Source organism: Macaca mulatta, chromosome 8 (genome assembly GCF_049350105.2).
Source record: "Macaca mulatta isolate MMU2019108-1 chromosome 8, T2T-MMU8v2.0, whole genome shotgun sequence".
Classification (NCBI taxonomy): Eukaryota; Metazoa; Chordata; class Mammalia; order Primates; family Cercopithecidae; genus Macaca; species Macaca mulatta.
The window spans coordinates 150,305,510-150,329,807 of record NC_133413.1 but is presented as its reverse complement, the minus strand read 5'-3'; the positions used below and the strand labels follow the sequence as shown (position 1 = coordinate 150,329,807).

The window sequence follows — 24,298 nt, the reverse complement described above, 5'->3', positions numbered from 1 at the left end:
GTTTGACAGACTTTTTATGCACAAGTCAGATTTTCACCTAAAACCAATGAACATAACCTCAAAATAGTCATATGTCTTCTAAAATAATAGATTCAGTATGAAACAGAATGTTCTCTCTTCTCTTACCATGCCCTTCCCTGGTATCCTAACACTATTTGGAAGATGCAAGCCTAGAAAACGGGAGGCAATGTGCTTGTAGGGTACTATGCTGCTCACCACCTCAAATCATGTCACAACGGTAGAAGATTAAGAGGAAGGCCTGCATCTTTGTGTAGCCCATGGAAGGAGAAAGGGAGAAGTCATCTGCCTGGTTCCTTCCTGCTTGATCCAGTTCCACTGATCAAGCTTCACTCCACAAGGAATTCCCTCCGTCCCCTACACTTCAGCAGCCAGAATGGACGGCCATAGCCCAGTGCGGATGGACCTCTGATCAGGAAACAGAAAGCAAGCACCTGGCACGGAAATCTGAGGTTTCTTTTATTGTATGAACATGCGATGTTTATCCATTATCAGATGATATACATTGGGTGATTTTCACTTTTTGGCTATTGTGAATACTGCTGCTGTTAACATTCACATACATGTTCGTGTGTGGACATATGCATTCTGTTTTTCTTGGGTATATATGCAGGAGTGGAACTGCCAATTTTCCACTGAAGCTGCACCATTTTACATTCTCATCAGCAGTGTATGTGTTCCAATTTCCCCACATTCTCACTGACACTTTCCTTTCTTTTTTAAAAAAATTATAGCCATCCTAGTTGCTGTGAAGTCTATCTCACGCTGGTTTTGACCTGTATTTTCCAAGCAACCAGTGATGCTGAACATCTTTTCACGTGCTTATTGGCCATTTGTATATCTTCTCTGGAGTGACGTCTATTCACATCCTTTGACCAATATTTTGCTCGAATATTGACTAATTATTTTTGAGTTGTAAGGGTTCTATATTCTGGATTCTAGATCCTTTTCAGATAAATGACTTGCAAATATCTGCTCCCATTCTGTGTTGTCTTTTACGTTCTTTTTTTTTTTTTAATTTATTTATTATTATACTTTAAGTTGTAGGGTACATGTGCATAACGTGCAGGTTTGTTACATATGTATACTTGTGCCATGTTGGTGTGCTGCACCCATCAACTCGTCATTTACATCAGGTATAACTCCCAATGCAATCCCTCCCCCTCCCCCCTCCCCATGATAGGCCCCGGTGTGTGATGTTCCCCTTCCCGAGTCCAAGTGATCTCATTGTTCAGTTCCCACCTATGAGTGAGAACATGCGGTGTTTGGTTTTCTGTTCTTGTGATAGTTTGCTAAGAATGATGGTTTCCAGCTGCATCCATGTCCCTACAAAGGACACAAACTCATCCTTTTTGATGGCTGCATAGTATTCCATGGTGTATATGTGCCACATTTTCTTAATCCAGTCTGTCACTGATGGACATTTGGGTTGATTCCAAGTCTTTGCTATTGTGAATAGTGCTGCAATAAACATACGTGTGCATGTGTCTTTATAGCAGCATAATTTATAATCCTTTGGGTATATACCCAGTAATGGGATGGCTGGGTCATATGGTACATCTAGTTCTAGATCCTTGAGGAATCGCCATACTGTTTTCCATAATGGTTGAACTAGTTTACAATCCCACCAACAGTGTAAAAGTGTTCCTATTTCTCCACATCCTCTCCAGCACCTGTTGTTTCCTGACTTTTTAATGATCGCCATTCTAACTGGTGTGAGATGGTGTCTCATTGTGGTTTTGATTTGCATTTCTCTGATGGCCAGTGATGATGAGCATTTTTTCATGTGTCTGTTGGCTGTATGAATGTCTTCTTTTGAGAAATGTCTGTTCATATCCTTTGCCCACTTTTTGATGGGGTTGTTTGTTTTTTTCTTGTAAATTTGCTTGAGTTCTTTGTAGGTTCTGGATATTAGCCCTTTGTCAGATGAGTAGATTGCAAAAATTTTCTCCCATTCTGTAGGTTGCCTGTTCACTCTGATGGTAGTTTCTTTTGCTGTGCAGAAGCTCTTTAGTTTAATGAGATCCCATTTGTCAATTTTGGCTTTTGCTGCCATTGCTTTTGGTGTTTTAGACATGAAGTCTTTGCCCATGCCTATGTCCTGAATGGTACTACCTAGGTTTTCCTCTAGGATTTTTATGGTATTAGGTCTGACATTTAAGTCTCTAATCCATCTTGAATTAATTTTCGTATAAGGAGTAAGGAAAGGATCCAGTTTCAGCTTTCTACTTATGGCTAGCCAATTTTCCCAGCACCATTTATTAAATAGGGAATCCTTTCCCCATTTCTTGTTTCTCTCAGGTTTGTCAAAGATCAGATGGCTGTAGGTGTGTGGTATTATTTCTGAGGACTCTGTTCTGTTCCATTGGTCTATATCTCTGTTTTGGTACCAGTACCATGCTGTTTTGGTTACTGTAGCCTTGTAGTATAGTTTGAAGTCAGGTAGCGTGATGCCTTCAGCTTTGTTCTTTTGACTTAGGATTGTCTTGGAGATGTGGGCTCTTTTTTGGTTCCATATGAACTTTAAAGCAGTTTTTTCCAATTCTGTGAAGAAACTCATTGGTAGCTTGATGGGGATGGCATTGAATCTATAAATTACCTTGGGCAGTATGGCCATTTTCACGATATTGATTCTTCCTATCCATGAGCATGGTATGTTCTTCCATTTGTTTGTGTCCTCTTTTATTTCACTGAGCAGTGGTTTGTAGTTCTCCTTGAAGAGGTCCTTTACATCCCTTGTAAGTTGGATTCCTAGATATTTTATTCTCTTTGAAGCGATTGTGAATGGAAGTTCATTCCTGATTTGGCTCTCTGTTTGTCTGTTACTGGTGTATAAGAATGCTTGTGATTTTTGCACATTAATTTTGTATCCTGAGGCTTTGCTGAAGTTGCTTATCAGCTTAAGGAGATTTTGGGCTGAGACAATGGGGTTTTCTAAATATACAATCATGTCATCTGCAATTGAGTTTCGAAAGTTTTTAAAATATATTATAGATATAAGTCCTTTATCTGATATGTAATTTCTACATGTTTTCTTGAATTCCATAACTTTTTCATTCATTTAACAGTGTCTTTCACAGAGAGATATTTTTAATTTTAATGAATCTAATTCTCCTTCTATGGATCCTACTTTTGGTTATGCTTTTTTTTCTTTTATGTTTTCTTGTAAAATCATATAGTTTTGTATTGCATTTACCTGTGTGTTCTGAGTAACTTTTGTATAAATTGTGAAGTTTAAATTTCTTTCACTATTTTTTTTTTTTTTTTTGACAAGTGGAATCCAGTTGTCTCAATACTGTTTGTTGAATGGATTATCTCTTCTCCACTGAATTCTCTTCTTAGTCAAAAATAAAATGACCGTATCTGTGTAATTCTATTTCTGGACACTTTGCTCCAGAGAACTACGTGGATATTCTTTCACCAATACAAACACTGTCCTGATTAGTGTACCTTGTAGTAAGTCCTTACTACTATATTAGTGTACCCTAGAATAAGTCTTTACTACTATGTTAGTCTACCTTATAGTAAGTCTTTTACTATGAAAATTGGGTAAAATCCTCTAAAACTTTGAGTCCTCAGTGTTTTTTTCTTTCATTTTTAATGGTTTTGTCTATTGTTTCTTTGTATTTCCATTTTAATCTTCAGATAAGATTGTCTACGTCTACAGTGTCATTCTAGGATTTTGATTGGAATTTTGTTAAATCTATGGATTAACTTGGGAAAAATTGGTACGTATGTTGCACCTTCCGGTCTGAGAGCACTGCATACACTTCCGTTTGTGTGGGTCTTTGGTTTTATTCATCTGAATTCTGTACTTTTTAGCATTCATATTTTTGAAGATTAAGGGTTTTTTTTCTATTAATGGTTGAGTGTTTTTTTTTTTTAAATCATGAATGAAATTTGAGTTTTGTCAGATGCTTTTTGGGTATCAAAACTTTGTTGAGGATCATTGGTATGAAGGGTATTTGTGGTCGTTTTTTCTTCTGTCTTTGTCTAGTTTTGGTGTTAGATAATGCTGGCCTCATAAAATGTTTCGAGAAGTGTTTCTTCTACTGTTTTCTGGGAGAGATTGTATAGAATTGTTTCTTTTTGAAATGCCTGGTAGAATGCATAAGCAAACAATCTGGGCATAGAGATTTCTTTTTCAGAATGATTTGCAAAACAATACATTTAATTTATTTAATACATATAGGACTTTTCAGGCTACCAATTTAACTTTTCATGTCTCTAGGGTAAATACCTAGGACTGGGATTACTGGAATATGATGGGTTTTTCACTTTGTAAGAAACTGCTAGCTGTTTTCCAGAATGGTAGTACCATTTTCCATCACTACTAGCAGTGGATACGTGCTTTCTTGGATGGATTTCTGTAGTTTGTGACTTCCAAGAAACTGGTCCATTTCATCTGAGTTGTCACATTTATGTGAGTAGAGCCGTTTGTAGTTTTTCCTTATTGTCCTTCTAATGTCTGCGGCTGAAGTGGTATTCCCTCGTTTATTTATGATACTGGTCATTTGTGTTCTCTCTCCTTTTTCCTTTGTAATTGTGGCTAGAGGTTTATCAATTATATTGATCTTTTTAAAGAATTGGTTTTTTAGTTTATTGATATTTTTCTATTTGCTTTCATTTTAATTCATTTTTGCCCTTTATTATCTCCTTCTTATGCTTCCTTTAAGCATTTGTTCTTTTTCTGCTTTCTTTTTATTATTATTATACTTTAAGTTCTAGAGTACATGTGCACAGTGTGCAGGTTTGTTACATATGTATACATGTGCCATGTTGGTTTGTTGCACCCGTCAACTGGTCATTTACGTTAGGTATTTCTCCTAATGCTATACCTCTCCCAGCCCCCCACCCCCCGACAGGCCCTGGTGTGTGATGTTCTCCTCCCTGTGTCCATGTGTTCTCATTGTTCAACTCCCATCTGTGAGTGAGAACATGTGATATTTGGTTTTCTGTCCTTGCAATAATTTGCTTAGAATGATGGTTTCCAGCTTCATCCATATCCCTGCAAAGGACATAAACTCATCCTTTTTTATGGCTGCATAGTATTCCATGATGTATATGTGCCCCATTTTCTTTCTTTCTTTCTTTCTTTTTTTTGAGATGGAGACTTGCTCTGTCGCCCAGGCTGGAGTGCAGTGGCGCAATCTCAGCTCACTGCAAGCTCTGTCTCCCGAGTTCATGCCATTCTCCTGCCTCAGCCTCCAGAGTTGCTGGGACTACAGGCGCCCGCTACCACGCCTGGCTAATTTTTTTGTATTTTTAGTAGAGATGGGGTTTCACCATGTTAGCCAGGATGGTCTCGATCTCCTGACCTCGTGATCCGCCGGCCTTGGCCTCCCAAAGTGCTGGGATTACAGGCGTGAGCCACCACGACCAGCCATGTGCCCCATTTTCTTTTTTTTTTTTTTTTTGAGACGGAGTCTCGCTCTGTCACCCAGGCTGGAGTGCAGTGGCCGGATCTCAGCTCACTGCAAGCTTCGCCTCCTGGGTTCACGCCATTCTTCTGCCTCAGCCTCCCGAGTAGCTGGGACTACAGGCGCCTGCCACCTCGCCCGGCTAAGTTTTTGTATTTTTAGTAGAGACGGGGTTTCACTGTGTTAGCCAGGATGGTCTCGATCTCCTGACCTCGTGATCCGCCCGCCTTGGCCTCCCAAAGTGCTGGGATTACAGGCGTGAGCCACCACGCCCAGCCATGTGCCCCATTTTCTTAATCCAGTCTATCATTGATGGACATTTGGGTTGGTTCCAAGTCTTTGCTATTGTGAATAGTGCCACAATAAACATATGTGTGCATGTGTCTTTATAGTAGCATGATTTATAATCCTTTGGGTATATACCCTGTAATGGAATCGCTGGGTCAAATGGTATTTCTAGTTCTAGATCCTTGAGGAATTGCCACACTGTCTTCCACAATGGTTGAATGAATTTACATTCCCACCAACAGTCTAAAAGCATTTCTATTTCTCCACATCCTCTCCAGCATCTGTTGTTTCCTGACTTTTTAATGATCGCCAGTCTAACTGGCGTGAGATGGTATCTCATTGTGGTTTTGATTTGCATTTCTCTGATGGCCAGTGATGATGAGCATTTTTCATATGTCTGTTGGCTGCATAAATGTCTTCTTTTGAGAAGTATCTGTTCATGTCCTTTGCCCACTTTTTGAAGTGATTGTTTGTTTTTTTCTTGTAAATTAGTTTAAGTTCTTTGTAGGTTCTAGATATTAGCCCTTTGTCAGATAGGTAGATTGCAAAAATTTTCTCCCATTCTGTAGGTTGCCTGTTCACTCTGATGGTAGTTTCTTTTGCTGTGCAGAAGCTCTTTAGTTTAATTAGACCCCATTTGTCTATTTTGGCTTTTGTTGCCATTGCTTTTGGTGTTTTAGTCATGAAGTCTTTGCCCATGCCTATGTCCCTAATGGTATTGCCTAGGTTTTCTTCTAGAGTTTTTATGGTTTTACGTCTTACATTTAAGTCTTTAATCCATCTTGAGTTAATTTTTTTATACCATGTAAGGAAGGATCCAGTTTCAGCTTTCTACATACGGCTAACCAGTTTTCCCAGCACCATTTATTAAATAGGGAATCCTTTTCCTGTTGCTTGTTTTTGTCAGGTTTGTCAAAGATCAGATGGTTGTAGATGTGTGGTGTTATTTCCGAGGCCTCTGTTCTGTTCCATTGGCCTGTATCTCTGTGTTGGTACCAGTACCATGTTTTTCCGGTTTCTTAAGATAGAAGATAGGCTTACTGATTTGAAGCCATTCTTTCTTCTTATATAATCACTTAATGATATAGATTTTTCTCTAAGTACTACTTTAGCTCCAGTCACAGAATTTTGATATATCATATTTTATTTTTGTTCACTCCAAAGTATTTTATTTCTATTGGGGCTTCCTCTTTGAACAGTGGGTTATTTTGAAGTGCGTTGATTGAATTTCTAGATAGTTGGAGATATTCTAGCTTTCCTTCTGCCATTGAATTCTAGGTTAATTCTGTTTTGGTCAGAGACCATACTTTGTATGCTTTATATTTTAAATGAGTTTAAGATTTTTTCTGTGGCCTAGAATATGGTCTACGTTGTTGAGTGTTGCTGTGCGCTTGAGAAGTGTGTTTATTCTGCTCTTGGTGAGTGGAGTGTTCACTAAGTATCAATCAGTATGAAGTGGTTGGTGGTGGTTATTACTTTTACGTCTTTATTGATTTCATGTCTATGTTCTGTCAATTACTGAGAGAAGAGTGTTGAAGTCTCTTAATTGTGATTTTGTCCATTTATCCTTTCAGTTTTCTTTTTTATTTCATGTATTTTGAAACTCTGTAGTTAGGTTCATACACATTAATAATTATTGTGTATTCTTGGTGAATTAATGCTTTTATCATTATGTAATGCTCCTCTTTAAGTGTCTGATGTTAATATAACAGTCCAGTATTCTTTTGATTAGTGTTTTCTTGGTGTAATTCTTTTACTTTTAACGTATCTATACCATTATATTTAGAGTGGATTTATTATAGATAGCATATAGCTGAGTGCTTTTTTCTTTAAATGCATTCTGGCAATCTCTGTCTATTAATGAGACTAGGTCATTTGTATCTAATGTAATTCTTGGTGTGTTTGAATTGAGGTCTATCATTTTATTTTTGGTTTGTCTTTTGTTTATTCCTCTGTTGTTTATTGTTCTATTTCTCGTTTTCTATGTTCTTTTAAATTATTTGATTTTTTAAGCGTTGTGCTTTTAACTTTATCTCTTTGCAGAGCTGTTTTAGTGTTTTATCTAGGGAGTATAATAAGTGCTCTTAGATTTTCACAGTTGACTTAGAAATAGTATTTTATCACTTGGTGGACTCTCAGATATAGGCTCTTTTATCTCTCCCTTCCCCATGTCTTAGTTGTATAATGTATTACATCTGTATACACTGTAAACCCAATGTTATACTTTTTGTTTGTAATCATCATATATCTTTTTTTTTTTGGAGACAGAGTCTTGCTCTGTCGCCCAGACTGGAATGCAGTGGTGCAATCTAGGCTCACTGCAAGCTCTGCCTCCCGGGTTCATGCCATTGTCTCAGCCTCCCGAGTAGCTGGGACTACAGGCACCTACCACCATGCCTGGCTACTTTTGTTTTTGTATTTTTAGTAAAGACGGAGTTTCACTGTGTTAGCCAGGATGGTCTCAATCTCCTGACCTCGTGATCCACCCACCTTGGCCTCCCAAAGTGCTGGGATTACAGGCGTGAGCCACCGTGGCCAGCTCATCATATATCTTTTAAGTAACTTAATAGGAAATTACATTTTAGCCAGATATTTACCATTTTTGTTGCTCTTTTTTCTTCGTGTTCAAGTTTCCCTGTATTATTATTCACCTTTTGTTTAAAGGACTTTCTTTACCAGTTCTTTTAGAAAAGTTATACTGATGACTGACATTCTTAATTTTCCTTTATCTGTGAATGTCTTTACTCTTACTTTTATTCCTGAAAGATACATTCATGGATATGGACTTATGAGTTGGCATTCTGTTCTTTCAGCATTTTAAAAATGATTCACTTTCTCTGCCCTCCAGGTTTTTTTTTTTTTTTTTCCGAGATGGAGTCTCGCTGTGTTGCCCAGGCTGGAGTGCAGTGGCGCAATCTTGGCTCACTGCAAGCTCTGCCTCCCAGGTTCACTCCATTCTCCTGCCTCAGCCTCCCAAGTAGCTGGGACTACAGGCACCCGCCACCACGCCCGGCTAATTTTGATTTGGTATTTTTAGTAGAGACGGGGTTTTACCGTGTTAGCCAGGATGGTCTCGATCTCCTGACCTTGTGGTGCACCTGCCTCTGCCTCCCAAAGTGCTGAGATTACAGGCCTCCATGGTTTTTTATGAGGATCCTTCGGACTTTAGAAAAATTTGTTGTTTCATTTCCCCTGTGTAGGATGCACTGTCTCCTCTGTGTAGGGAGCATTGTCTCCCCTGTGTAGGGAGCATTGTCTCCTCTGTGTAGGATGCACTGTCTCCTCTGTGTAGGATGCACTGTCTCCTCTGTGTAGGATGCACTGTCTCCTCTGCGTAGGATGCACTGTCTCCTCTGTGTAGGATGCATTGTCTCCTGTGTGTAGGATGCATTGTCTCCTCTGTGTAGGATGCATTGTCTCCTCTGTGTAGGATGCACTGTCTCCTGTGTGTAGGATGCATTGTCTCCTCTGTGTAGGATGCACTGTCTCCTGTGTGTAGGATGCATTGTCTCCTCTGTGTAGGATGCACTGTCTCCTCTGTGTAGGATGCATTGTCTCCTCTGTGTAGGATGCATTGTCTCCTGTGTGTAGGATGCATTGTCTCCTCTGTGTAGGATGCATTGTCTCCTGTGTGTAGGATGCACTGTCTCCTCTGTGTAGGATGCACTGTCTTCTGTGTGTAGGATGCATTGTCTCCTCTGTGTAGGATGCATTGTCTCCTCTGTGTAGGATGCACTGTCTTCTGTGTGTAGGATGCACTGTCTCCTCTGTGTAGGATGCACTGTCTCCTCTGTGTAGGATGCACTGTCTCCTGTGTGTAGGATGCATTGTCTCCTCTGTGTAGGATGCATTGTCTCCTGTGTGTAGGATGCATTGTCTCCTGTGTGTAGGATGCATTGTCTCCTGTGTGTAGGATGCATTGTCTCCTGTGTGTAGGATGCATTGTCCTCTGTGTGTAGGATGCATTGTCTCCTGTGTGTAGGATGCATTGTCTCCTGTGTGTAGGATGCACTGTCTCCTGTGTGTAGGATGCACTGTCTCCTGTGTGTAGGATGCACTGTCTCCTGTGTGTAGGATGCACTGTCTCCTGTGTGTAGGATGCACTGTCTCCTGTGTGTAGGATGCGTTGTCTCCTGTGTGCAGGATGCGTTGTCTCCTGTGTGTAGGATGCGTTGTCTCCTGTGTGTAGGATGCGTTGTCTCCTGTGTGTAGGATGCGTTGTCTCCTGTGTGTAGGATGCGTTGTCTCCTCTGTGTGTAGGATGCGTTGTCTCCTCTGTGTGTAGGATGCGTTGTCTCCTCTGTGTGTAGGATGCATTGTCCTCTGTGTGTAGGATGCATTGTCTCCTCTGTGTGTAGGATGCATTGTCCTCTGTGTGCAGGATGCACTGTCTCCTCTGTGTGTAGGATGCATTGTCTCCTGTGTGTAGGATGCACTGTCTCTTCTGTGTAGGATGCACTGTCTCCTCTGTGTAGGATGCATTGTCCTCTGTGTGTAGGATGCATTGTCTCCTCTGTGTGTAGGATGCATTGTCCTCTGTGTGTAGGATGCACTGTCTCCTCTGTGTGTAGGATGCACTGTCTCCTCTGTGTAGGATGCATTGTCTCCTCTGTGTAGGATGCATTGTCTTCTGTGTGTAGGATGCATTGTCCTCTGTGTGTAGGATGCATTGTCCTCTGTGTGTAGGATGCATTGTCCTCTGTGTGTAGGATGCATTGTCTCTTCTGTGTAGACTGCATTGTCTCTTCTGTGTAGAATGCATTGTTCCCCTGTGCAGGATGCATTATTTGCTCTGGCAGCTTTCCAGGTGGCTTCTGTTCTTTAGCTTTCTACAGTTTGATTATGTTTCCAGGCAAGGATTAAAAAAAAAAAATAGGTTTTGGGCCCGGCATGGTGGCTCACACCCGTAATCCCAGCACTTTGGGAGGCAGAGGCAGTTGGATCACCTGCGGTCAGCCATTGGAGAGCAGCCTGGCCAACGTGGCAAAAACCCATCTCTACTAAAAATACCATAAAAAACATTTAGCTGGGTGTAGTGACGTGTGTCTGTAGTCCCAGCTACTCAGGAGGCTGAGGCAGGAGAATTGCTTGAAACCAGAGGCAGAGGTTGCAGTGAGCCGAGATCGTGCCGTTGCACTCCAACCTGGGTGACAGAGCGAGACTCTGTCTCAAAAGCAAACAAACAAAATAACAACGGCAACAAAAGCAAAAACCTTTCTGGGTTCTGAGTCTGTTTATGTCGTTTGCCAAATTTTTTCGGGGGGGTGCGGCCATTATTTATGTAAAAATGGCGTGTTATTTTCTTCTTTGCTTTTTAGTCTCCTGTGACGTGATTTTTAGACGTTTTGTTGTCCCGTAAGAGTGTTTCTTTTTTTCTGTCTTTTTTTTTCCCTGTTGTTTCCATTGGATGATTTGTTAATCTGTCTTCATATTGACTTGTTTAATTCCTTAGTGGTCCCAAAAACACATTGTGTGATTTTCATTTTACAGTTGTTAGAGTCCCCCTCCCTGACCCGTGGTCTTGGAATGTGATTGTTGGTAATATTGCATGTACACTTGGGTAGTGAGTATCCTGCTGCTTTTGGGTGGAATGTTCTCTCAGTATTAGTGAGGTCTGGGTGGTCAATGGTAATTTTGTTTATCTTATATTCTTTCTGATTTTATGTGTACTTGTCCTATCAGTTACTAAGATAATTCACCATCTGGTGAATTTTTCTTTTTTTTTTTTTTTGCTTAAGTTTTTCTGGTTCTTTTTTATATCTTCTTCTCTTTTTTTTGCTGAGATTTTCCATCTTTTCACTTATTTCAAGTATGGTCACTTCTTGGAATGCATTTAAAGTCTCTTTCTAATAAGACAGTCATCTTCAAGTTATTGTCTGTTATTTGCTTTTTCCTCGTGACTTGATATTTTTCCTTATTCTTTCTGTGTTGAGTTATTTTAGATCGTATTCTGGACATCTTGACTGTAATATCGGGAACCACTGGGGTCTTGTTTGAATACTGAGGAACGTGTTGGTACTTTTTTTTTTTTTTTAAGCAGAGTACCTTTTGCAGGCTGTGCTGCAGTTCCAGTTTCAAAGCATTTGTGGTGCTCCTTGGATCAGCCTCATGTGAGTTCCCGTCAGCATTCTTGCCTGGGGAACAGTTATCAAAGCCCATGGTTTGCTCTTGAGGGTCTGATTCTCTCAAGCTCAGCTCCCTGGTGAGCTTAGGAGGTCATGCATGACTTTATTTGCTCTCTGAATCAATCTCCTTTCTGAAATATTCCCAAGGTACTGGGGACTCCTATCCCTATGTGCCTGCTACAAAGCCAGGATGAGAGCTTCCCCCTCTGTGTGTCTACATGGAGGACGGACTGCCCAGAGGCGCAGAGAAGGAAATCAGAGTGATGCAAACTGGCCCCATGGTTTTGGGACCTCAGCTCTCTGAGTCAGTGAGGTGGTTTGTATCAGGGAGGTGTGTGACCTGTCCCGCCAAGACTGCTCTGGTGTCATTATCTCCTGTGGTTTGCTTTGAGGCTGGGCTGGGAGAAAAGGGAAGAAAAAAAGGAAAAGACTCAAGGATTCTCCTACTTTCTGTGGCCCTTCATAGTGCCTTTTCCCACTTGTTGGACCAGGAAGAGAGGCTGCCCTTGGAGCTCTGTCTGGCTATACCCAGGGCATGCCTCTGGACTCCATGCTGCCTTTCAGTTGAGGCCTGGTGGTACTGGAGAGAGATGCAGCTCACTGCCAGTTCAGAATAACTTCAGTTTCTGGCTCCTACTGTGATCCACCTTCTAACATTTATTTTTTGAGTCTTCATCTTTAGCTCAGTGCATTCTATCTATGATTTATAGTTGCATTCAGTGGGAGAGACAGGGTAGATTGTGCTTACTCCATCTTTTCCAGAATTGGAACTCACCATTTTTTTTTTTTTTTAAACACAAACCAATTCATGTCACTCATCTGCTTAAAACTCTCAAAATAGCTTCCCATTATGCTTGGAATGAAATATGAATATTTCCCCATGACCTTTCCTCTGTTTTTACTCCTACACCACTCTCTGCTTGTTCTGTTCCTTGATCACACTGTGCCTTACGATTTTTGCATTAACTGCTCATTCTTTCTGGAAAGCTATCCTCCAAGACCATCACATGATTGCTTTCTTGTCGTTGGATTCCTAACTGAAACATCATTTCTTCAGAGAGGCTCTTGTTTGCCATCAAATCTGAAGTCATTTTAAAACATCTTTGTTAATGTTGTCAAGAGATTCACTTAATTTTTAAAAATATTTGTGTCATACATGTCTTCTGCCCTGCCTCATATAGTAGCCCACTTTTAGACTAGCTATTGTCGTGGCAACCAAATTTATTCAGGTGTCACCTGACAGCACCTTACCTTAGCGGTGCTGAGCGTCTCTTGCTTTCTGGAATATTGTAACTGCCTTCTCTGAGGCTGTAGGTTTGGGTGGCCATGGGTAGTCTCTCTGCACAATTCATGGATGAAGTGTGAGAGAATTGACCCCTCTGGGGGAAAGCTTGACTAGTGAGGGAAAGAGTTGGGAGAGCAATTATTTCCTCTTCTGTGCCTCAGGCACACAGTGTGAAGCACAGTCCTCTCAGCTCCACAGAAGGACGATGATTGAGCCCCAGCTGCCCACAGGGCCGCCAGCTCAGTGAAGCATAGCAACGTGCCCTCTGTCATCGCCTTTTCCTCTGCTGCCCCACTCTGCCCACTCTACCTGCTTCCTGGCATCCCTTCCCTAAGCACTAGCTCTGTGCAAACCCTTTTTCTCAGGCTCTGCTTTCTGGGGGGATCCCAGGCTAACAGTATTCTAAGTGACTTTAAAAGTAACTTTTTATAAGACATTTCAAGTAAAAGAAACATAAATAAAGGTCTAGGAGGTATCAATTCATCTACCATACAGACTCATCCATTTTTAATATTTCACTATATTTGCTTTTATGTTTTTAATTTAAAGAAATAAAAATATGCTGTTAAAGCTCTGTATATTCTTCCACACTGTGTCTCTCGCTCTCTTAGCATGAATGACCACTCTTAAATGTGATGTTTATAGACAATATCGAGTATTTTAAAACATATTTTAAAAATTTGATGTACATATATTGTATGATATCTTCTGCAACTTATTTACCCAGGAGTTTTAACTTGAACGTTGTGGTGGGGCATATAGTTCTTTTAAATTCATTGTCACCTCTGCATAGGTTTCCATCATATAACTCGACCATTGCATGTCTGCATCTGCTCCCCAGTTGATGTGCACTTAGTTAAAAGCAGTTCTTTACTTTTATAAACAATGTTGCATTGAACACTTTCGAATGTGCCCTTTTGCCAAACTGTGTTGATCCAAGACAGGCAGCTACAAATGGAATTGTTAGGTCAAACTTTTTCTCTCTGAAGGAGTTGTACCAATTTGTATCCCTACCAGCAGTGACAAGAATTCCCATATTTCCTATTGATCTATAGCTTGACCAACACTTGGTACTGGGACACTTTAAAAATATTTCCAATAGGTTGGGTGAGAAAGAATACTTTTAGGTTTATTTCCATTTCTCTAACTACTAGTTGGATTGAGCTTCTGTTCTTGTTTATTGGTCATTGGGTTTCCCCTACTTTAAATTGTTGGTTCTTGTCCTTTGCTTGATTTTCTATTGGGTCATTTCTTTCTTATTGATTTATAGGAGTTCTCTATAAATTGAGAATTCTAATCCTTAGTCAATTTAATGTGTTGCAAATGCCTGTGAAAATATATTTGCAACACATTAAAAATGAAGCTTGTCTTTGCTTTGATTTTTGATGTTTTTCGTTGTACCAAAATTCTTAATTTTAATGCAGCCAAACATTTTATTCTTTTCCCTTATATTTTATATGTATTGTAACTCATTTGAGAAATCTTTCTTTTTTCCAAGGTCATGAACTGTTCATCTATATTTTTTCTAAAGATTTTTAAATATTGTTTTTGTATATTTAGCTATTCATTCTGTTTGGAATTTATTTTTATATATGATGTGAGGTAGGGATCTAATTTTCTGTCTTCCTTCTTAATCATTTTTCCCAGCACTATTTGATGAATCTTGTCCTAATTAATCAACACCACCAATACAATCATCTCTCCAGTTTCCTTATATTCATGGGTCTCCTTTGTGGCTATCTTTTCTTTCACTAACGCATTTCTCTGTCACTGCCCCAAGTGCCACTGTCTTCATGATTACAGCTTTATAACAATTCCTGACATCTAGTAGGCCAGATTCCTTCCAGAAACCTCCCACATCATTGTTTTAACAAAACCCTGCTGGGATTTTTCTTATTGAGTTGCACTGAGTTTATAGAAATTTGGAAAGAGATAACTTCTTTAAAAATATTAAGTCTTTCCATCTTTGAACATAACGTGGGTTGAGCATCCCAAAACTTGAAATGCTCCAAAATTCAAAACTTTTTGAGCACTGACATGATGCTCGAAGGAAATGTTCATTGGAGTGTTTTGCATCTCAGATTTTTGGATTTGGGATGCTCACTTCATGAGTATAATTCAAGTATTCAAAAATCTTAAAAAACCCAAAATTTGAAACACATCTGATCCACACATTTCAGATAAGGGATACTCAGCCTGTACATCTCTACACTTATTTTTCTTCGTTAATATTGTTCCATGAATTTATAATTTTTTTACATAAATATCATGCGTATATTTTGTTAGATTTATTTCTACCTGCGTTGTGGACTGTGTTGCTATTATAAATGTATTTTCTCAAAAAGTTTGTATTGTAATTGTTTTTAGTTGATGTGTACGACTGGTATTGATTGTGTGCCTTAATCTTTTATTCAACAATCTTTCTCAACTTTTTTTTTAAATTTTATAAAAAATGACAGCAAATTTTATTTTTTAAAACAACCCCGTCAGTCCCGCCCTTTTCCCTCACAAGAGTATAATAGCCACGAATGTAGGGATCTTGTCTTTCTCATTCAGTTCCTCAGGAGGTATTTGTTGGATGAAATAATTAATAAAATATCCAATTTGGGATATAGTGTCCACTCACTGTTATCAAAGTGGTTTTATTAATACATAACTGCTCTCTCTGCTGAAAAAGGACTTCTTTTTTTCACCTGGCAGCCTGGTCTCCCACACTCAACCTGACTCCAGATTCCCAAAATAACTGGGCCCCTCCATGCTGCCGGGGCTTTGTTCCCTTGTCTCTTCTAAGCCAGGCAAACGTGTCTGTCCCCTTCAGAGACTCGCCCTGGTCTCAGCTCTTCTGGGAAGCTTTCTTGGATTTTCCCATACTTCAGATAGATGTGTCCAGAAAGTAAACAAACAAACCCAAAAAGCAAACAAGAATTAAGGTAAACCATATGCTCAGAGCATCAGCCTTAAAACCAAGCATCCAGAGCCATATGGAAAGGTACATAGAATAAATGACATTATGATGGCACAAACCGCTGCTGCAGTCTGGGAAAGGAAACTTATGAATAACAGATAGGAAGCCAAGCTCCACCAATACATCATCATGTCAACAATTAGAAGGAATAGAAACACTAGATCCAGACGCCCCCACACTCAGACAGTGAGTCAGAAAAAAGAAGAGCAAGAGGACAGAAACGCATTGTGTATCGATGCTGCTCATTCCTGTGCCGTTTCCTAAGCACTCTATTCTGTGAGTGAAAACAAAATATATTTGAACCTTTTATTCCAGGCTTTTAAAAAATCACTTCAATTTTCCTCCTCTGATAAATGTTTTACGAGTTCCCTTTTCTGATGAAAGATTTTGCTGTGATTAAAGATTTCATGAAGTTATGACAACAGAGGAATAGATCTTCATTCTCGGAAGCTCATTTTTCTGTGAGCTGAGCGAAGAGGCCTCTTGTAGGCAGCTGTCAGAGCTAATGAATGTTTTCCAAGCGCCAAACCTCTGGGGAAGACAGCCCCACCCAGAAAACCCAGACTCAGCTGACGGGAGCTGTCATCTCAAGGTGTGCGGCACCCTGTTGACGCTGTGCTACATGATATAAATGGTGACATACGGCCGGGCGCCGTGGCTCACACCTGTAATCCCAACACTTTGGGAGGCCAAGGCGGGCAGATCACCTGAGGTTAGGAGTTTGAGACCAGCCTAGCCATCATGGCGAAACCCCGTCTCTACTAAAAATACAAAAATTACCTGGACATGGTGGCGGGCACCTATAATCCCAGTTACTCAGGAGGCTGAAGCAGGATAATTGCTTGAGCCCAGGAGGTGAAGGTTGCAGTGAGCCGAGATCGTGCCACTGCACTGCAGCCTGGGCGACAAGAGTGAGACTCTGTCAAAAAAAAAAGAGAAAAAGAAATGGTGACATGCTGCCGCTTTCCCCCTGAGAGCAGGTCACATGCCCATGTTCTGAGAAATTGATATTTCACAGATGCCCTGTGTCCTTTTGACAAAGTCATACTTGTGTGTGCGTGCGTGCACGTGTGTGAGAGTGTATATGTGTGTGCGTGAACTTCTGGGCCTGTCACTGCACCCCCTGTGCCTCACTTCCCCTCTCTGGGAATTGCCGAGGACATGTGTGGCTTTGGAATGAATAGAGGTCCACATCTATCGGGAAAAGCCAGGGGTTTCGAGCTCTGCACCCAGGGCCTGAGGCATCACAGCAGCATGCCTGTCCTCTCCTGAGCCTCCGTCTCAGCGCAGCTGGGGATCCACGGACTACCCCCAAGGCTGTTGTGATGAAGTCACAGGCGATTGTCCCTTTCCTTTGACCGGACTTTCCTTTAACAGCCAGCGAAGCCTTGCCTCCTACTTGGAGAAATACATTTGAGAATTCAAATGCCCTTTGGAAGGCCATGTTTTGAAGTCACACTAGGCTAATAATGACCCAGAGCACAGATCTTTTTCTCTTAGTTTTCTCCCCCCATGAAAACTGTTTACCCTGCTCTTCCAAGAAGAATGGCCTCTGTTCAGTTACTGTCATCTCTGTCTGTCCTGTCGTGGGTGCAGCCATCCACTGAGCTCAGCAGACATTTATTGATGACCTGTTATGTGCTGACTGTGATACTTGGTGTCTGAGATACCGTATGAGTTTTCGGCAAGTATTCAACTGTAACGTTAACCTATCAGATGATGACGGACACAGACGGCGCGTGTGGGGCTGGATTTTTCCACTTTGCATGGAGTTCACACGGCTAGAGGGAGGCTGGCAGTGCAGGGCTGCCACGACCACTCAAGGATGTGGCTCTCAAGCACCCCCGACCCTGCTCTGCCAGCCACAGCCTGTGGTTTTTGTCCTCAGTGTCCCTGATGGTTACTGAGCTTCTGGGCATCCTGCTTGCTTCTAGGGAGGAAGGAAGGGGAATGAGGAAGGCGGAAGGGTAAAAGCCTTCTCCCAGGACATGGTGTTTGTATTTGGGAAGGAAAGTCTCTAGGGGCCTGTGCCTTACTGGCTAGAACTTCACCACGTGGACCAGTCCCTGCAAGGAACAATGGGAACTTGAGCATTTTACTTGTCACCTCTAGAAGAGAGGAAACAAAGGAGTAGAGGCTTCAGAGGGTGGTGAATAACCCCCCAGTGTCTGCCCCAGTTCTAGAGGTGCCCGCATGGGAGAAGCTCACACTGGGTGTGCACACACACACAAGCAGGACACCCGTCGCCACACTTCGGGGCCCAGCGTGGAACCTGGTAACTGAGGATGCTGACTTGGACACAGCACCCTTGAATGGCACTGTATGCCTGCGTTTCTCCGCAGGCATATGACGCAGATGACCAGACTTTAGAGTCAGGGATGACCAGACTTTAGAGTCAGGTGTTCCAGTCGTCAGTGTATGTCGAGGTGTGGAGAATTCAGGTTACCTTCCCAAGGCCACTTGGTTGGTAAAAAGCATGGCTGGGCTGTGAGCACATGTCCCCAGGACCCCGGGCCCAGGGAGAACCTGATGCTGACACCCGCTCCTTAGAGTTCACACTCGTGTTCAGAACCAGTCTCCGTAATCCTCTGAGCCCAGGAGCACTTGGCATTTTGATATACTTTGCCCCTCTTAAGTTGCAGGAAATCTTTGGAGAGGAGAAATAGGAAAAGTTATTCCTCTTTGGCTGTCAGAAGATTCTGAACTTTCTTTTGTCTTGATCGCAGTACCCGGCAGTGTCACCTGCTCCTGGATGTCTTCAACTCCACCGAGCATGAGCTGACCATCAGCACCAGGAGTAGCGAGGCGCTCATCCTGCATGCCGGCGAGTGCCAGCGGTAAGTGCTTCATGGCCCCTTGCGCTGCCGCAGGCCACCCTCTGCCTTCACCACCCTGCTTGGGAGGGTGTGGAGCTAATCCATTCCAGGTCCTGAGAGGACGGGCAGTTTGTCTCCCTTTCAGAGATATCGTAGTGGTTATTCAAGTTTGGTGGGAGAATCTGGAGTGGTTTTAAATTAGAGCTAAGTGCAAAGTAGGTAAAGCCGGGTGGCGTCTGAGGAAGTAACACATGTGCTTTCGGAGCCCGCATTTGAGGACCCGGCAGCATCTCGGCATCTTCGCTGTTAAATTCTTAAGAAAGTGGTATCTGGGTGGGGCGTGGTGGCTCACGCCTGTAATCCTAGCACTCTGGGAGGCCGAGGCAGGTAGACCACCTGAGATCAGGAGTTTGAGACCAGCCTGGCCAACATGGTGAAACCCCATCTCTCCTAAAACTACAAAAACTATCCAGGTGTGGTGGCACATGCCTGTAATCTCAGCTACTTGGGAGGCTGAGGCGAGAGAATCACTTGAACCCGGGAGGCGGAGGTTGCAGTGAGCCGAGATTGATCGTACCACTGCACTCCAGCCTGGGCAACAGAGCGAGACTCTGTCTCAAAAAAAAAATAATAAAAGGTAGTATGTGGAAATATTTGGCATCAGTTTGGGAACTGCATGTCAGCATCAATAGGAATTCCTTTGAGGAATTAATGCTACAGAAAGACAGGCCAGGCTTAGACCTTCAGGAGGGGAGCACAGTCACTCAAACCCAGTCTCTGGAGGGCAAAGAGAGGTGGCACTACCAAACGCTGGCCAGGGTCAGCCTCAGGAGACCCCTGGCCCAGCAGAGGTGAGTGAAGGCTGATGCAGAAGTGAGAGCTGGTCAGGAGCGAAGCCAGGGCCGCCAGGGCATGTCTGGAGGCTGGTGGAGCTCAGTGACTCCGGGGTGATGTGGTCCTTCCATGGTGGAGCCCCTCCATGGGCCCCTGACCTGCTCCCCACTCAGCCTGCCTCCATACTAAGAAGCTGTGCCTCCGAGCCCAGCCTGGGTTCTAGGGACATCCGCTTACAGATGGAATTGCAGATGGAATAATATTTTTATTTTTAATTGCTAAAGACTTCAAACATACAGAAAATAACTTTGAACTTGGCATACCCACATCCTAGATTTTGCTTTTTTTTTTTTTTTTTTTTTGCCCCAGATCATTCTCTCTCCCTCTCTCTGCCTCTTTCATTTGTTTTAAGGAAATAAAATGTTTTTTAAAATGGCAACGTTAACATTATCAATCAGTGGTGGAATATAAGTCCAAACCACGATGAGACAGCATGACACACTCATCAGGATGGTTAAAGACAGCACCAAATGTTGGTGAGGGTGTGAAGCAACTGGAACTCTCATGCCTTGTGGGTGGGGATATAAAATAGTGCAGCTCCTTTGGAAAAAGGTCTGGGGCTATCCTATAAACTTAAACGTACACTTACCCTTTGCCCAGCTATTTCAACCCTAGTTATTTATTTAAGGATAATATAAAACATGTGGTCACAAGAAGACCTATACAACAGTGTTCCTAGCCAGAAAACAGAGGCCAGGTGTCCGTTACAGGAGAACGGACAAACAAATGGTGGTGTTTTCTTACAAACGGAATGGTACTCTGCAACAAAAACGAATGAATTACTCATACACAGAACAGCACAGGCAACTCTCAGGAACAGGATGCTGGGTGAAAGGAGCCTTACCCAAAGTGCATATGCCATGTGATCCCATTGATATGAAATACTGGAGGTTGCTGCAAAAGTAATTGCGGCGTTTGCCATTATTTTTAATGGTGAAAACAGCCATTACTTTTACACCAACCTGTAGAACAAGCAGAACCAGTTTATGATGGAAAAAGTCAGAACATTTGTTCCCTCTGGAGAGACTGGAACGGGGTTTGATCGGGAAAGGGCATAAGGGTAGTTTTCTGGTGACGGTCATGTTGTATATATCAGTCGGGTTTTGGGTCACACACATGTATTTATTTGTTAAAACTCAGCAAATAATCACTTGAGATTTGTACATTTCCTGATGTATCAGCTTTGTATCAGAAGGAAAAACTAAACCAGTGTGGAGCTCTGTTAATGATATGCACGCTGGAGGGTTTGAGGTCCGGGCATGATGTCTACAGTAGTCTTTGAGTTGTATAAAATATCTGACAGATTAATAGATGGGCAGATGAATACATTAGGTGCTAACACAAATATAGTATAATGTTAACAGTAGCGTCTCTTAATGGGCATATGGGGTATTCATTGTAAATTTTTTTCACCTTATATTTGAAATTTGCTAGAAGAAAGTATTGGGAAAAATAAAAGTAAAAATAGCTAAAGTCTTCTCTTCTGCCCACCTCATCCTATCTTCTTTTCTCTTTCCTTCCTCTTCAGGGTAATTTCTTTCTTAGAGGTGATGGTATCATTGCACATCCATGTTTTACTACTTTATTGTACATACATATATCTCCAACCAAACATTATTTTGAGAGTTTTTTTGTTTTGTTTTGTTTTTGATATGGAATCTCGCTCTGTCACCCAGGCGGGAGTGCAGTGGCACAATCTCGGCTCATTGCAACCTCCACTTCCTGGGTTCAATTGATTCTCCTGCCTCAGCCTCCTGAGTAGCTGGGATTACAGGTGCCTGCCACCACACCCAGCTAATTTTTGTATTTTTAGTACAGATGGGGTTTCACCATGTTGATCAGGCTGGTCTTGAACTCCTGACCTTGTGATCTGCCTGCCTCAGCCTCCCAAAGTGCTGGAATTATAGGCAAGAGCCACTGGGCCTGGCCGAGAGTTTTTTTTTTTTTAATGACATAAGTGGTTCCATATCATATGTGTCCTTTTAAAACTTTAAAAATCAGCATTATTCTTTGGAGCTAAATATAAATCTGGTTCTTTCATTTGAACTGCTATTAATATTTCATTGTGTAAATATGCCACTTTATTCATTTCCATGCTAATGCACTCACTGTGAGGTGGCTTCCAGGATATTCATATTTAATGTGATTACTGTTAATGACATGCATGAATGTCAAGCCAGGCCCTGCAACCTTGTAGCAGGTCCTGCTTGGGCTGCTGGAAGCTAGAGATTCAATGGCTTGGGGGGCATTTATGGCCTGCCTTTGAGAGGTGCCATAGAACCCTCCTTCCCAAGATCCCTTGGACAGGACTTGTCACTTGGGTGTGGGAACACGTGTGTATGAGCTGTGAGGGCTGTGGCTGGATGCTGCGGCACCTCAGGTTCCTAAGGATGAGGACAGGTGCCTTCAGGGAGCACCGATGCATCCCCTGGGGTCTACGCCTTTGGCAGTGCTGGGTCCAGTGCTGCTGCATAGAGAACTGTCAGCCCTCGGACTACTCTTTCTTGTCTAAATGCCTTGATGTAGTCCAAGATCCCAGAGAACATAAATCTGGTCTTCTGATGACACTAGTATAAAACACTTTAAAGAAATTATAAATTGCTAAGCTTGTCCTGTATAGTAAGCTTGACTCATTCTTGGCAATGCGAGGCTGATGACATTAACAGTCCCAGCTGCAAATAATCACAATTTAGTCTTGTGCTTCAGGCTTTTTTGTTATTAAGTTTTTGCTTAAATTCTCATTTCTGAATGCTTCTAACTCGCTTATTCTTTTATTTATTCATAAAATATTCATTCAACAAATATTGATACTTCAGGAATTTGCTGTGTGGTAAGCCCCGCATCAGGCTTTAGGCGTGCCAAGGAGAATAAATAAGGGCCCCTTCTCGCTGGGGAGTGGCAGCACACTGGGACAAGTGTCTAACCCAGCCAGAGCAGCTGCCTTTTGCTGCCTGACAAGGGCATCTTGCTGTCCCGGGCCGGGTGGGAGCGGCGGGTGAACTAGAGGCCGTGAGGTTACATTTGTCTAGGGAGTCATCTTAGGTGCTCCCCCCCCACCCCCGCTGTGCCCACTGCTGTAGACACCCATGAATCCATGTGACAATGCCCTGAGTGCCTGTTTGGAAGGCTTGAGCCCTGAGCCCTAGAATGCATGATTCCCTTCCCCTCCCTTTCCCAAACCTCTCTCAGTGCCTCACCAGCCTCCTGGGGGTCAGATGCACACTCAGCCTCCGTGGAGGGGTTGTGCAGAGCAGTGCAGGTGGAGGAAGGGAAATGGTTGTACCTTACTTCACAACGCCGGGCAGCACCTTACAGACCTCAGACCTGGTCCCTGTCCATCCAGGCTTTGTCTCTTGAGTACCCAGTTCCTTCCCAGAGTCCTGAGCTAAACCCCTCTCCTGGCTCTTCCCTTCCCCTACGAGGAGGCACCCCTGCCACCCCCCAGGCTGTGCTAAACCTAAAGAAGCTTCCTCTGCCTGTGTTTTGCCCTCTGGAGTGGGGAGGGCGTGGACTCTGCCTGGAGGTGCGGGCAGTAGTGGGGCTGAGACTCCAGGTTAATCTCTGTCAGCGGGAGCGGCAAGCAGTGCTCTTACTGCTACCTGAGGGAGGCAGGTGCACAGCACTTTCCTCTGCAGATAGCACAGCCTCCTCTTAAAGGAAGAGCCAGATTCCTGGAATTAACATGGCTTTGATGCTGCCGTTTGCAGAACTGGCATTCAAAGGTGGCCTGCAATCTAAGAGAGAGACCAACCCCAGTTAGATAATTGTGGTGCCGCTGCCTCTCCTCCCTCCTAGTAGGAAGGGGTGATCTCATCTCACCCAGTGCAAGAGCTATGGATAGAAATGTGTCCCCAACAGCACGAGGAGGAGCAACATGCTTCCTGGGGGAAGAGAGGATGGAAATAGTATTTACCGAGCACTTCCCATATGAAGTCACATTCAGTCCTCATAATATTCTCATGTGGGAACAGTGTCCTCATTTTATAGATAAGCAGACTGAGTGGCTGATCAAAGCCACTTTGTGGAAGCCCGTCTGTCTGACATCCAGCTCTGCCCTGTTGCTTCACACACCAAGGGGGGATGATGCTGGAGCCAAGCTTGGGATGGTGTGAGAGAGGCCGGGGCAGGGACAAAATTCTGTTTATTTCCCACATTCTGCTCTGTGTAGCCTTTGTTAAGTTGGGTTCAGGATTGTAAAGTCCAGCTTCACCCAGCTGAAGAAAGGGTGAGGTGGAGATGCAAACTGGGCCTTTGATGTCCAGGGTGTTCATTTGTTAATTCTTATGTATCTCCCAGGTGCCAGGCCCTCTGGGAGTGAAGCTGCTGAGTACATGTGGTGCTGCTTGTGTTTTCACTACACTTATATTTAGGTGTGGAAGAAAAGCACACAAACAGGCAATTGTTACACAGTGTGAGGAGAGTGCAAAGCACGTAGGAAGGCACCCAACCCAGACTGGGGGTCCAAGGAAGGTGGCTAGGTGGGCTTC

General features: G+C 42.7%; 1 protein-coding gene across 9 annotated transcripts in view; it reads left to right on the top strand.

Moving 5' to 3' along the window:
• TRAPPC9 (trafficking protein particle complex subunit 9) overlaps positions 1–24,298 on the top strand; it is a 732,314-nt gene that overhangs the window by 463,210 nt on the left and 244,806 nt on the right. For all 9 annotated transcript variants that reach the window (XM_077944070.1, XM_077944072.1, XM_077944069.1 and 6 more), the window contains one exon: positions 18,828–18,938. In XM_077944070.1, the coding sequence (XP_077800196.1) occupies positions 18,828–18,938 (111 nt within the window). The remainder of the gene's footprint in view (positions 1–18,827; positions 18,939–24,298) is intronic.